The 14,923-nt window shown below is 37.9% G+C and overlaps 1 protein-coding gene across 5 annotated transcripts in view; it reads right to left on the bottom strand.

The window, feature by feature from the left end:
• Positions 1 to 14,923, bottom strand: part of fam184ab (family with sequence similarity 184 member Ab) — a 225,611-nt gene that overhangs the window by 137,578 nt on the left and 73,110 nt on the right. For 4 of the 5 annotated variants that reach the window (XR_014869412.1, XM_085133283.1, XM_085133286.1 and 1 more), the window contains exon 2: positions 1,887 to 2,012. Coding sequence is in view for 4 of the 5 variants with exons in the window: in XM_085133283.1 (XP_084989409.1) it covers positions 1,887 to 2,012 (126 nt within the window). In the remaining variant the exon portion in view is untranslated. The remainder of the gene's footprint in view (positions 1 to 1,886; positions 2,013 to 14,923) is intronic. The other variant, XM_085133285.1, reaches the window with a different exon arrangement.

Raw genomic sequence — 14,923 nt, 5'->3', positions numbered from 1 at the left:
TCTGTGCAATGACATGATTGATTTAACCATTTCCTGTTTCGAATTTTGTTTGGCTCTTTGGGGATGAGATCGCCATCTTTAGCGTTTCATAATTCTCTAAAACCAAGTACACCCTTACTGCTTCCATAGGAATTAAGTGGGTAAGTAGCAGCCAGGAGATGCTAATCAAACACTTGATTAATTAATCATCAACAAGTGTGAGCACCTCTGTAACACCACTAATCAGAGAAATTGCAAAAAAAAACCAAAAAAAAAAAAACCCAAGAGCTATATCTCAAACTCCACATCTGACATATAGCTCTACATCTCAATCAACATTTATCATGCTAACTGAGGCCTGTGCTTCTTTCAGATGCTCCCTTATTAGCAACGCATTTCCACAGAAGAGGGATCCGCATATTTGATTTGGCACAAATTCTTATGCTTGATGCCCTTTGTGACACAACTCTAAATCATTTGCATCTTCTCCAAGTCTTAAACCAGGGACCTCTTGCACATTAGGTCAATGTGTTAACCACTACACAAAGATGAATATGTATGATTAGTTTGGAAGGGCTGCCAGGAGTCTGTTCTGTACAAAAGGAATATGGCACCATGGCTTAGGTGTGCACAGTTCTACCTGAGCAAACCACACGAACAAAACACAGCTTATCACCACAGACACTTCACTCTTAGCACAGTGGTGCAGGGTTGATGATATAAGTTTGTTTTGCAGCAACAGGACCTGGGACAGAGTGGCTGAAACAGAAAAGAATGAAGGTGCAACAAGGGCACAGTCGAAGTCTAGAGCTGACTGAAATGCCGTAACAGGACCTTAAGAGAGCTGTCCATAAATGAGGGCCCATAAACCTCAATGAACTGAAAAATAGTAAAAAAAGAGTGAGCCTAGATTTCCAAGTTGAGCTATTATAGTTATTGCTGCCAAAGCTGGTTCTACAAGCCAGTGAATCATGGAGTGTACTAGGGCTGGGCTATATCATACCGTTCACGGTAATACCGGTGTAATGTTGGGCAACGATAGGAAAATGAAATATGGCGATAGAATATGGGTAAAACGCGCATGCGCAGTGCCTTTGTTTACATACGCACATGGCGGCGACGCAGAATGAGAAGAGCGAAAGTGGATTGTTGAATGAAACAGATGAACCAGAACTGGTTTGTAAAAATGCTAAAAAATAAAAATGTTTTGTGGATATTATACATGGTTATGCTGATTATATGTCGGCCAATTTCCACTGGAAATGCCTTTTGGTTAAACTGTCAGCAAGGAATTTGCATTTGCACTGTTAATTTTTTATATAACTTTAATGCACATAAAAAACAGCTGCTTGTTTAAGTGAAAATACATTGATGGGTGTTTTTTTGCACTAATAAAGTTGAGGAGTTGTAAAGTATTTTGCCTAGTGTCAATTATATCGTCAGTTATATCGTTATTGCAAATTTTCAAATGTATATCGCGATAAATATTTTTGGTTATATCGCCCTGCTCTAGAGTGTACTTAGTTTCACAGGACTGCAGAAAGGTATGATGCCTCTGGTCAAATTGGTCTTGTGCAGTTTCGAAGTGCATCCTGTCAATGTACCAGCTGAACGTTGCGTGGACTGAAATGCTATAATTTAATACATGTTTTATATTTATTAAATATTTAATAAATATGTCAGTTTCTTATAGATTGTATTGTGTTGTGCCCATACTCCGACAACGGTGTGTAACATCTTCTTATGTAATGTGTGTGTCCATCATCATCATCTGCTCCTATCTATCTTTAAAGTGCGCAGAAGGAGAACTTCACTGATTTCAGTCGATCAAATTGAAACATAGGAGTCAAGCAACAGAGTGTTTGTGGTAAAGAACCTAATAAATTTAAAGGAAGACAAACACACACACAAACCTGGAGTATCTTCTCCCTGGTCTCAGAAAGAATCTGCTGCACCTCCTCTTCATGAGCCTCCTTCAGAGTAGCGATTGCTGCCTCGTGTTCATCATTTTTCGTGTTCAGTGCATAGATAACCTGCAACAGAGGGAAGAAACACATTAGATAATGTACAGGATCATAATAAAGATTTAATACAATATTGATATGGTTTTTGTTTTTTTTACACCTGACTAGACAATTAACAGCAGTATTCAGCTAACATGCTAGGACTGCTATGCTGGGCATATTGTGTTAAAATATTAATACGGGAGCTAGCAGCAGAACATCAAAGCATGAGGATAAAGTAAAGAAACATGAGAGCGGAAGAATAAATCTGTAAGATGAAAAGGAAAGGTGATATTGATGTTTTGAGGATGAAGCTCCCAACACGGTTCAAGGAGAGAAAGAACTTCTCATATAATATTTTTACAATCAAGTCCAATGAAGTCTTTATGAAGAACAGCTGGTACTTAGTGCAAACTTGGTGTTATAGACAAGGTGTTTGAAGCATCCACTATAATGTTCAACCATCACCCTAAATCAATGAAGAGAAGATTTTTCACAATTTTGAGAAGTCGAGTTGGATGAGGAGTCCTCACAGGGTTTGTCCTTAAATGCCTTTTTGCCTTTTAACCAAAGAAAAAAAAATCCCCAGGACTGTGATAAAAATATGCGGGCTTAATTTTCCAAAGCTGGCAAATACTTCACGTTTATAAGATGGCCAAACCCTCGCCAGTTACTCTCCGAGTGCCGCAAACCGAACTCTACTATCCAGCTGCAAAATAAAAGATCCACCTTAATGCTGCAATCAACACATTTGAAAGGACAAAACTTTTGCTTTGAAGGCGAGCATTCTCCACTTCCTGTTTGCACTGTAAACACACACGTGTGTGTAACATTGCACTTGTTATAGTTTCCATGGTGTTTAATGAGTAGTTGATAAGTGTTTGCAGACATCCCGGGGGCTTCCATGTAAACTACAACCATGACGATCTGCTAACAAATAAAGCATTCACAAGGAGATTTTGGTGCAGCGCTATATATTTCATTGCAACCTCCAGCAACAAGTTGAAACCAGAAACCGGTTGCAGACTGGTCTCTAGACCTGTGAACCCTAAAGACCTAATGTGAGCCACAACAGTTATAGTGTCATGTTCAGGCCATTATAAAATACACTTAAAAAACAAAAAGCAAATTCAAGATTATCTGCCATACTACCAATATTTGTTGTGGTTTACTGAAACAATTAATGGTGAGACAATTTGCTGAATTTTTGCTGGTTTGCTGGAAGTTTTTCTGGGAACGCAGACCAGACTGACCAGACATGATGAAGAACTTAATAAGAACTTAATGCAATTCTAACTTCATATTTTGGCCTCAGTTCGATAGTCCTGCTGTAGCATAAATATTTCTAATGCTACTGACATACAATTAGTAGAGATGAACTGTGGTACTGTATATAGCTGGTATAAAGCTGCTAAAACCTCCTAGTCCATTGCTTAATGTTTCTAATAACTCAGAAGTATCAGTGATCTCTTAAGGATAAGCTATGAATTTCACATAGCCTTACTTACTTAAATAGTAGATATTAATGTTTCATATATAACTGACAGTAAATCTTGCAAGTCTTCACCTTTACGAGAGAAACATCAACATACTATGGATTTTTTTGCTATATCTTCTCCATATCTGATGCCTTGCAGTGATGAATTAGAAATTGGTTGACGGTGTGTATTGCTGGGGATAAAAATAACACAAGCAAACTGTTGTGCATGAGATTGACCTTTAAATCTGTTCAAAAATACATGCGGCCATCCAATAATTTGACAGTGCAGTGATCCTCTGCTCAAGGCAGAATGAGAGGGAGAGGACAGAAATGGGTTCCATGGATTTCCACATGAAAAACCGTGAGACACTCGTCCTCTGCTTCTCTCCCTGCTGTGAGAAACAAAGCTCTGCGTTGCCTCTTTGAAAAACCAAGTCAATAATTCAGCACATTGAACTGTGTTTGGGTGCTAAAGAGCCTTTGTTTACTTGGGCCAAAGTCCATCAATAGAATTGGAAAAAAGTGCAGAGGAAAAAATTAGAGAAAGAAAAGGGGAAAAAAGCTTTCACTGACACTAGACACCCACTTTTTATTCTTTGCCATGCCTTACTGGGAGAAGAAATGTAGTTCATGTAGCTTGACAAGTGCTGATGTCTTTGAGATTTTCATTGTTTATTCCCCACGCACTCACCCTGTTTTTGCTGACAGCTGCAGAGCTGTGCAATGAGAGAAATAAGTCACTTTATAATCAAAGACATACTCAGGCGTGGGATGAAGCCTCTCATTTGATTTTGTAAACCACTGAAGTTGAACAGGACTGTCCAGCTTTTGTTTGGTCAAAAATCCAACTTTATCACCTCGTTTTGACTCAAATTATTGTTGTACAAGATTCTACGTTGTGTTGTTCTCTTTTGATTTTCAGTGTAAAGGTATTAATTTAGGAACACTTCACATTGCAGCTAAAGCTTAAATATTAAGGCCCCTTTATTTAATTAAACTGTTAACAAGTGTGCAATGAAACATTCGATTAACTTGTTTATATTTTAGATACTTCAGCTGCAAATAAGCCTAGTTCATGTCTAATTAAAAACAAGAAAAAAGTGTTTATTAATTCTATAAAGCAACGAATAATAGTAATAAAAGTTTAACTGTGGAAAAAGAGCCATTAATGTGACATGACATTAGTGTGTGAGGTTTATTTACATTATAAGAAACTCTAATAAGCTTCTTAAACAGTTGTGTTGGTAAATGCTTAATCTAATGTTTATAATACTATTGGCCCCATCTTATCTTAATGACCTTGTAGTACCATATCACCCTATTAGAGCACTTCGCTCCCGCTCTGCAGGCCTACTTGTTGTTCCTAGAGTATTTAAAAGTAGAATGGGAGGGAGAGCCTTCAGTTTTCAGGCCCCTCTTCTGTGGAACCAGCTTCCAGTTTGGATTCAGGAGACAGACACTATCTCTACTTTTAAGATTAGGCTTAAAACCTTCCTTTTTGCTAAAGCATATAGTTAGGGCTGGACCAGGTGACCCTGAATCCTCCCTTAGTTATGCTGCAATAGATGTAGGCTGCCGGGGGATTCCCATGATGCATTGAGTTTTTCCTTTCCAGTCACCTTTCTCACTCACTATGTATTAACAGACCTCTCTGTATTGAATCGTATCTGTTATTAATCTCTGTCTCTCTTCCACAGCATGTCTTTATCCTGTCTTCCTTCTCTCACCCCAACCGGTCGCAGCAGATGGCTGCCCCTCCCTGAGCCTGGTTCTGCCGGAGGTTTCTTCCTGTTAAAAGGGAGTTTTTCCTTCCCACTGTCGCCAAAGTGCTTGCTCATAGGGGGTCATATGATTGTTGGGCTTTTCTCTGTATCTATGAAGCGCCTTGAGGCGACATTTGTTGTGATTTGGCGCTATATAAATAAAATTGAATTGAATTGAATTGAATTATTATTACTGTTTATACAACCTTATTAGCACATAGTATATCTTAATACATGCAATAGATATGAACTGATATTTATTACATGGATTTTGACATCATGCATTACCATTTACTGTCCTGGCAATAATAAGATGCTAATAAGACATTATGCTAATGATCCTGTAAAACTGCTCTATGGCTGTGCAATTAACTAAAATTTTGTTTCAATTTCTAGTTTGGTTTCTACCAATTACTAAAATGAGATGATCAAAATCACATAGTTACTATGTCAGATTCTGTTTTAAAATAATCATCTTGTTTTGCTTCCAGTACATCACTTATTCACATTTATTCACTTCAATTATAATAAAAGTTCATAGAAATCCACTTAAATAAAAATGGAAAATAAAAGTGCATTAAATCATCATAACTGAAAAGGTAATTATGATTTTGGCCATAATCAAGCAACCACAGACTGGTTTTAGGTTCAATTTCAAGAAGAAGAAGAGCTTTCCCTCCTCTTTAACGTCTCTCTCCCCTGCAGGTTGTAGCAGCTTTAGCTCATCTCAAACCAAAAAGAGGTAACTTTAATAAAACTGACCCAGGTCTGTGGAAAAACTAATTTTAAGTAGGAGTTCAAGAAGGTGACAAATAAGTACTATCTTTGCTAAACGTTTATGATTGCCATGATCTAGCAGGCCATGTGCGTTTAGTAGCTGACTTAAAGGAAGTGATGTGTGTGAGGTTTTGGTCTGTCTTTAGTCTTTAATAGGATTTACATTTAATGGAAATCCAGCTACAGCTAGACTTAGAGTTTAAAAAAATGCCAGTATAGATAATTCATAGTGGTGTCAGAGAACAGGCCAGGGGATCACTAAAGTCAGCAGAACTGGTCCCCTGATGCTCATTAATGTTTGTCCAAAATTTATAGCTGTTGACATATTTAAGTATTTCAAGCTGTTACAGCCATATGACCATGTTCCTCCTCCTTGTTGTCCACTCTTTGTTGTAGGCCAATTAGTGCATACAGTGTACTTGTTCTTCATCCCAGCTTCCTCTGCTTCTTGGGCAGGTGTCCCAGTCCAAGGCTCTAACACTAATTACAGCGGCTGGCTCAAAAGAGCTGCCAGTTTGTCATTTGAGATAGCAGTGATTTAAAGTGAGGAGTTTGCCCCGTGTCTCCTTGTTTGTAGCGTTGTTGTTGGGTAATCTGGTTAACACTGAATGTACCTTAGAGGGTTTTGTGTTCTGCTTCAGATCTATGTGCTTGGATTTCTAACTTTTTTGTTCATTTTTGTCTCCTGTGCCGTTTTATTTAAATTTACCCATTAATAGAATAGAATAGAATAGAATAGCTCTTTATTGTCACTGTTACAAGAACAATGAAAGGCAGTTTGGCATCTCTCCATGTGTGTGAAATAAACAATAGCGTTAGTATTTACAAAATAACACAGACAAATTTACACAAGAAAGATATGTACAAGTTATACATGGACCTGCAAATATCTTCTGTTTATGACTGTACCTTCTCCTTCTGTGGTCAAAAGATTGACTAACATCAGTACACCCATGCAATCCATTCACACACACACACACACACACACACACACAGCCTAGTTTATGTATACAGGGTAGTTTTATCCGAGAAGAATTACAGCCCGTGTTTTCCTTTGGACCGCTCACTGTAAGTCTCCTTCACTGTGTTCACAAATGAGCAATGAAGCACCAAAGATCAGAGACAAACTGCAGAGAGGAAAATAAGGCCAAGAAAAATTTGGTTTGCTCCAAAATAAAACATCTTTTCCTCATCAACACGCCTAAATTATTCAGCTCGGCTCAGCCGCTCATCAGCTTAGGAAGCAAACGAAGCCAACGTAACAGTTAGACGAGCTAAAATCTCCATCAGAGTCATCAGCACACTTCTGCAGATGAAATGCACTAATCATGATGCTGTTGGGTCTGCACACACACACACACACACACACACAAACACACACACACACACACACCAGCATAAACTGTCAAGTTCCCGATGAGCCAATGAGCCCATGTCCAAACTCATCATGATAATTTGCCTGACAAATGGTCAGAGACAGAGATGTGGAGGCAGAGACTATTGTGTGCGTGCTTGTATGCGTTAGCACCCACAACAATGACAAGTGCAGCCTGGGAGATAAAGCCTGCAAATATTGCCGTCATTGTCACCCACGGATACTGAACAGTGTGTGCCAGTAAAAGACATTCTTCTAAAGGTTATTGCAGATATAAGCCAATATCGTCTGCCAGTGCTGATCTATGTAAAGAGTTTCTGTAGATCAGCACCTTCTGAGAAAATTTGGGTTAATTTTAGTATTACACAGCATATATTCAGCATTAGATGAAGACCCATCCTGCCTGGTGGGGCTCTGTGAGAGCATCAGTATACACAATTTAGGGGACTTTCTCAGCCCTAACTGATCCTCTCAGACAGTGTTTTCCCCCAAAACGTGCTCTCGCTAAGGCAGTACATAGCTTTAACTAAAGTCCTGCCTTAAGGCGGAATTACAATTCTCTGTCAAGGTGTTGTGTGGTTACCCTTCAGGTATATACAGAGATCAGCTTTAACCCTATGAACTGCCAGAGCACCGTCTGTGAAATGCAATATCATTCATTTATTTTATCTATTGTAGGTATGAAATATATTTTGGTATTCATGTGATGGAGAATCACACCAAGCACACTTTGGTAACAGCTTGTCTAGATTCTAGATAGTAAAATACGTTTGTGCATATTTAGTGATAATTTCAACTTGGTAAATTAAACATCACTAAAATGACCAGTTCCAATTTTTGGAATCACATTGATCACAAGTTTTCATAGAGTTCTGTGAAAACTAAGCACACCTCGTGTTTGAATAGCTAATAGAAGCACCCCCAGAAGCAATTTAAAATCATAAATTAAGCTAACCCCATTGGCTGCATGTCTTTGGACCCAGAGAGAACCCACGCAAAACACACAGGGAGAACATGCCATCATGATTCATGCGTTTTATGACAAAAGGCCACTGTTAAGATTTTCTTTTGGTATACAATACAATGAATGTTACCGTCAGCTTAAACTACAAGCTCTTTTTTACACTTGAATACAGTGCTACGAATTCATCCATCTAAGGTGTGAGCGTGAGAGAAAGAGGGAGTGAACGTGTTTGCACGGTAGCAGAGATCTTTTCTCATCTCCACCGATCGATCAGTTCATGTCCTTTGAGGAGTTTGCTTAAATGACAGTGATACCAGGCCAATCGATAAGGCGACAGCAAAATGCTGCAAATTTTGTCTGTCAGCTGGGAGAAAGTCACTGCTGAGAAACTCGCTAAGACTTCGACCAGATGCGCTACGGCTGAGTCTCTGCCTGCTGCTCGGTGAAATATGACTCAGCTGCCAAAAGCTGGGAAAATATGACTGTCTAAAACAAAAGTTTCCTCTCCTCACTTTTACTTAGTTTCTAACCCCCGTTTATTTCTATTTGCTTTTATGTTATTCACTCGACACAAACCAGCTGCAGTATATAAGCTTCATAGCAATGCTGAAGATATGTAAACTTGTTTTCTTGTCTCAGTATTTTTATTTCTACTTGAAGTGTTTACTTGTCTGCAGGAATAATGTCAGATTTACTTTGCGTGGTGCTCCAGACATGCTATCATCAATGTAAGCTTTGGAAAGTAGCGTGAATAAACAAACTAAATGATGTCAAAATATATTAAATTAATGTTAAAATATACAAACACAACAACAAACACAGAACGTTATTTTAGCTTCACATAGTGCAGTAAAGGTTTCTGTCAATACCATAAGGACAGCTTAAGCTGCTTTCAGTAGAAATGATTATATGTGATATTTTGTTTGATATATTTTATGAACATTGAAGTAGTTTCAAAAGCCTCGTCACCTCATTCTCGAGTTATGGGATTTATAAATTTGGGTGACCGCGCTGCTAACAATACTCCATTAGCCTTTCACGGCTGAGGGATAAAAAGGATGCACACAGCTTTTGGGTGTGAAAAATTATATCAACTTGGGAGTGCCTAGAACCTGCATTGTCTTTAATGGCCATCGAGGGGTGCTAAATGTGCTTTGGGTCCTATAGAAGTCTATAGAAAATAAGCCGTCTGACACTTTCCTGATGACGGTTGAGCGCTCAAGACTCAGTTTTAGTCATACTGAACCAAAAAAACCCAAAAACATTAAATCTTGGTCGTATTGTGTATCTGGGGTATGCTCACTACGCTCACCACTGAATTGTGATTGACAAGCCATCAGGAAATGAGCGTGTGGTTTCACAGTCAGAATGGCCCTGCTCTCACCACAGTGGATAATACTGGCATCACTATATCTACATCTGATGTAATATCTGTCATCTTTTTTTTCTTTTTTTTTCAGATCGATCATCTGACGTCAAGATTCTTGGGTTGGACAACACTCGTTACAGTTTAAATTCAATCGTTTTATTTCAAATGCACACCTATAAAACCTTGTGACTGCACCTTGCAGAGATGCATGCATGAATGTCATGTTGAAAAAAATCTGTCCACAAACCAGTAAACCCCTTGCACTTGATATTGCCTTTGGGGAAGTTATAGTAACTGCAGTGGTTGTGTCCAGGATGCACATATTGCCATGACACACACACACACACATACACACACCAATTTAATGACTGCAATGCGACTTTTTAAAGAGTTTAGATTTTCCAAAGTCAGACTGAGATTCGGGGAGTGCAACGTTTAAAAGTGTCCCCACAATTAAAACTCAGACAATAAGAACTCTGAAGAAAAAAAAAATCTAAATTTCATTGGACCAACAGCAGCTGGAGGTAATATGACAGGGAAGGTGAGTCATTACTTTTTAATTAGCTTGAAAGGGACAAGATTCTGGGGTGATCAAAGCAAACTATGCTGTTTCATCTTCACTTCCCCACCACACTCAAACCTCAAATTTTGTCACTCTAAATTACTTGTGAGTGCTATTTTTAGACATTATTTATTTATTTATTGGCTATGCTGCCAAGATTGGATTGTGTACAACTTGCAGACATGCGAAAAAATATGTTTCCTGGGCACTGGCTTTTGTTGCTTGGTTCCCAGTGCCAGCAGGAAGAAAGGGTTCTGTAGCGTATGCATGTAGTTTGATCCTGGAGTTCAGAACAACTGCACCGGTGCCGAATACTTCTGTAATGCTGCTTCTAAGTAGTAAGACTGCAATGCAAAGCTACTTAATGACATAACATCAAAAGATGTAAATTTTTAGGGGTATAAAGAGATAATATTTAACTGTTCTGCTTTTGTCTCATACACTTTTACAGAGAGAATTTTATAGAAACTGGATGCACCTAGAACTACAAAGGTAAATATTCATTATCTTCATTGAGGTAATCCACTTATTAAGCCTGACTTCATTAGTTACTCCTGGCTCTCAGAAGCCAACAAACACTGAGTAAGTCCATCAAAGTGTGGCTCACAAGTGTTTAATGTATAGCTTTAACCTCCTGAAGCTTTGCAATATTTGGAGTCCTGGACACAATACTAAGCTTAAAGACATGATGGAGAAGCTTAGGATGACAAAAGAATACTTCTGGGGGGGCTCGTGTCTATTCAAAAGACAGAGTAATAGAACTGCAGCAAGTTCAAATGACTTTGATGAAACTTCCACAGAAAATAAAAGTGAAAAGTCCATCAGGCTTTGCCAAATGAAACAGGTATTGTTAAGGCCAAGATTCAGCTGAAGTCTTTGAACTGACAGGATGAAAGCTGCCAAAATAAACTCCCATAATAAAGCGGATTGTTAGTATTTGCAACAAAAGTATTAAATATCACCTACAGACCAAACAAACAAGACTTGGAACTGTTTGTGCCCAAAGCAGGAAGTGAAAAGGACAGCTTCTAAAATTTTGTACTGTTGTCATTGGATTCCCAACGACTCAGTGAGGGAAAGAACATAAAATGGTAAAAAGATGCTGCTTCTTCTTGGAGTTTTAGCAACTTCAAAGGATCTAATGGCCACTAAGAAAAACTGCCAGCTATCCACACACACACCTAATCTCTCTTATCGGGTCTTTCCATCAGCTGACGAGACTTTGATGATAATGATGATGTCTAATGACCACCATTACACTACCTTAATGCAAGCCACCTTGTAGCTTCAGAGCTTTGTCTTAGGAGTTCAGTGGGTGTGTAAGCACATGAAGGGAAGCTTGAAATGTGTTGGGAAATGCACAAAAACAGAAAGAAATACAGTATATATTCCTCATCCTCTGTTATAAATCTTTTCATTAAATGGCAATTTTCTTTATAGAAGCGAAATTTCTCTTCCTAATGTTTAATGATATATTTTATATGTTTTATTTCTCATTTAAAAAACGTTTAATCATTTTTATTTTTATTCTGGTAATACTGATTAAGACAATTAACAACTTATAGATATAAATCACTGTTGACTGTTTATATAATATAATACATAGAATAGAAATATGGTCATGCAATATGTGTTAAAATTTAAAAACAGAACAATAGTGTAAATATAAAAACATCAAGGAGATTTAGAGGTGAAACCAAGTAAACTGCATTAACATGGTTAACACTTAATTGAAATGTCAAGCCTTTGTGCCAAGTGAAGCTAACAATCAACCTCAAAGTGTAAAAATATGAATGCACATTTTAATTAGTAATGCTAACTACTTCATGCTTTAATTTCTGATTTTAAATTAAAGTTCAAAAATAACAGTGCAGATATGAGCGACTGCATGTCGGTACCCATGTATTGATTTCTGCACACTAGGGAATAAGATCGTTAATGGTTTGGAAAAAGGTCAGTGGGTGGGATCCGGCATTTAATTGCTCCAACAACTATTGATGTGTCATTTCACTGGCAGAAGCCTTTTAGTCAGTGGGCTGCTGCAGAAGGTAGTCAGTTTAGTGGAAAAATGGGTTTTGCAAGCAATTAACTTCATTATTACTGCTGCATAACAAACTATAATTATTATGTTGATGGGAAGCCTGCTTTATTTTCTCTCTTTGTCCCCTGTCTAATCTCCCTCTGCCTGAGTCTTAATTCTTATGTCATCTTTTTTTGGTTAAGCTACAGAAATGGAGAGAAGAAGACATTTTTACTACTATTTAATAATACTTTTTTTTATTTATTTCTAATGTTTAGTTATAATGTTCCACTTGTAGATCATCTTATGACACGTGACTCACTTACATTAGCTGATGAGGACCATCATATGAAACTGAAAACTGTAACTGGGGTTTGCTGTATAATAAAAACGAGGTCAAAGATCAAAAGTTAAACACAAAAACATGAGTATAAAAGAGTGATGCCATGCATGTGACACATGGTTATACATAGGAGACCAGTCAGAGAGAGAAGCAAATCCAGCAGGGACAGGACAAGAAGCAAAATTTCTACAACCAAGCAAGTCATGCACAAAAGAGATCAGGTAGATAATGAGGCAGTACACAAGGAAGAATATGAGAAAGAGCAGGAGGTAAAAGACAAGATGGGCTACATGAAGCAAAACTAGAGGAACAGGAGGATCACAAGATGTAAAAACAATAGGGCAACATAAACATGAGGAAGAAACACAAGGAATCCCGGATGCAAATGAAGCAGGAATATAAAGCTGAAAAAAACATACAAGAAGGTATGAGCAAAAAAATATGAGGCCATGACTACAAACTTGAAAACTTGTGCAAAAACAATCTGGCAAGTGGGAGGTGAAAGACAGACTGTATATTTATAGAGTGACTGGTTAACTAAAAACAGGTGATACAAAGCAAATAATCACAAAGGAAGGAAAGACACAAGGTTAAAGTGACAGTGTAAAAAGACAGGAAATGATGATGTGAGGCAGCTATTCTAACCACTGACCCAGTACCGACTTGCTTGTGGTCAGTGAGTTGTGAAATACGGTGGCCCCTAGAGACAAAGCACGTACAAACTCCAAAACACTTGCAAACTCCAAAACACATGCAAACTCCAAAACACTTGCAAACTCCAAAACACATGCAAACTCCAAAACACTTGCAAACTCCAAAACACATGCAAACTCCAAAACACTTGCAAACTCCAAAACACTTGCAAACTCCAAAACACATGCAAATGCCAAAACACTTGCAAACTCCAAAACACTTGCAAACTCCAAAACACATGCAAACCCCAAAGCACATGCAAATTCCAAAACACAACGGAAGTGCTCCAGGACGCTAGGGGCAGTGTTGAGCTCGATTTGCAAAATAAACGGCAAGTTTGTCTGTATGGGACGGTCTAGTCTCTGTCGCGCTTCCCAGGTTGCCTAGCAACCATGATACTAACCGCTGGTAACGTGTCATACAATTTTGTTTGACAGAAATGAAGGAAAACATATTTTGTTCATTTGTTTGTTTGTTTCTACAAGAGCTTTGTGTGATTTGATAAGTATCTGAGGTTGAGACCACAGGACAGTAAAACATGATTTTTGGGCTTCATTTCTGTACTGAACAGTCATTTAAGATTAGTTAGTAAATAACAATTAGCTAATGTTGTTCATGAGACTAAAGTCATATCACTTTGGTAATGTAAATATAATATGGCCAATATTATAGTTATTATATTAATCATTATTAGCTATTACAGCAGTGAACATGAACTCTGTGTCAAATACTGAGCCACAGTACAGATTCAAGTTGCAGTTATTTATAGGTCTTATCACCTTAAATCTTCACTCAAAGACAAGTATCTTTGACAGTGCATATATAGGTGTATCATATATAAGAGAGAAATGTTGTTCCTTCAGTATGTTGGCATTACTAAATTTGGCTCATTGCTTACATACGTGTGTAAAAAGAAATTATATGAGCTGTGATAACTGTTTCTGATAAAATGAAGAGTAGACTGATATATTGAATATTCCTTTATTGGGTGAGAAAATCAGACCATGTCATAACTGCTTTAAGTCATACAGAATAGATATCAGAGCCTTAAACAGGCTGACTTCTGCTAAATGGGTCAAACTGGGCAGAAAGTATACAAACACATAGCATCATTATAGAATATGATGTAACACTATAGATCAACTTACCTCAGAATATATAAAGCATATAAACAATTACAGCAATATGATGCAACAAACACAGCACTGCTACTAATCCAAAATACTCAAAGCTTCATAGAACTGAAACAAACATTTATTTTTAGGTCCATTCAGCTGCTGATACATACTTTAGGTTTCTGAATATTAAACTTGTTTCTTCCTTTCATAGTGTGTAACTTGAAGGCCCTGAGTACTTTCTCCCACACTGCAAACACTGGAATGATAAAATTATTTGAACATTACCTAATAAGACTGATTCAGGACAGACAATTAGTTATGTTAAACTTTCCTAGCAGTCCTTCACAAACAGGGAACAGTCTGTCTATTCTCTCCATCTGTCAGCTGCTGCTGGCTCTTCCTCCTCCTCTTCCTCACACACTGCTGAGTCCTGGTGGATCATCAGGGGTGCAAAGCCTCACAGATGATGTGCAGCAG

The sequence above is a fragment of the Neolamprologus multifasciatus genome, chromosome 15 (genome assembly GCF_963576455.1).
Source record: "Neolamprologus multifasciatus chromosome 15, fNeoMul1.2, whole genome shotgun sequence".
Lineage (NCBI taxonomy): Eukaryota > Metazoa > Chordata > Actinopteri > Cichliformes > Cichlidae > Neolamprologus > Neolamprologus multifasciatus.
The sequence above is the reverse complement of the archived record's forward strand: the minus strand, read 5'-3'. Positions and strand labels throughout refer to the sequence as shown.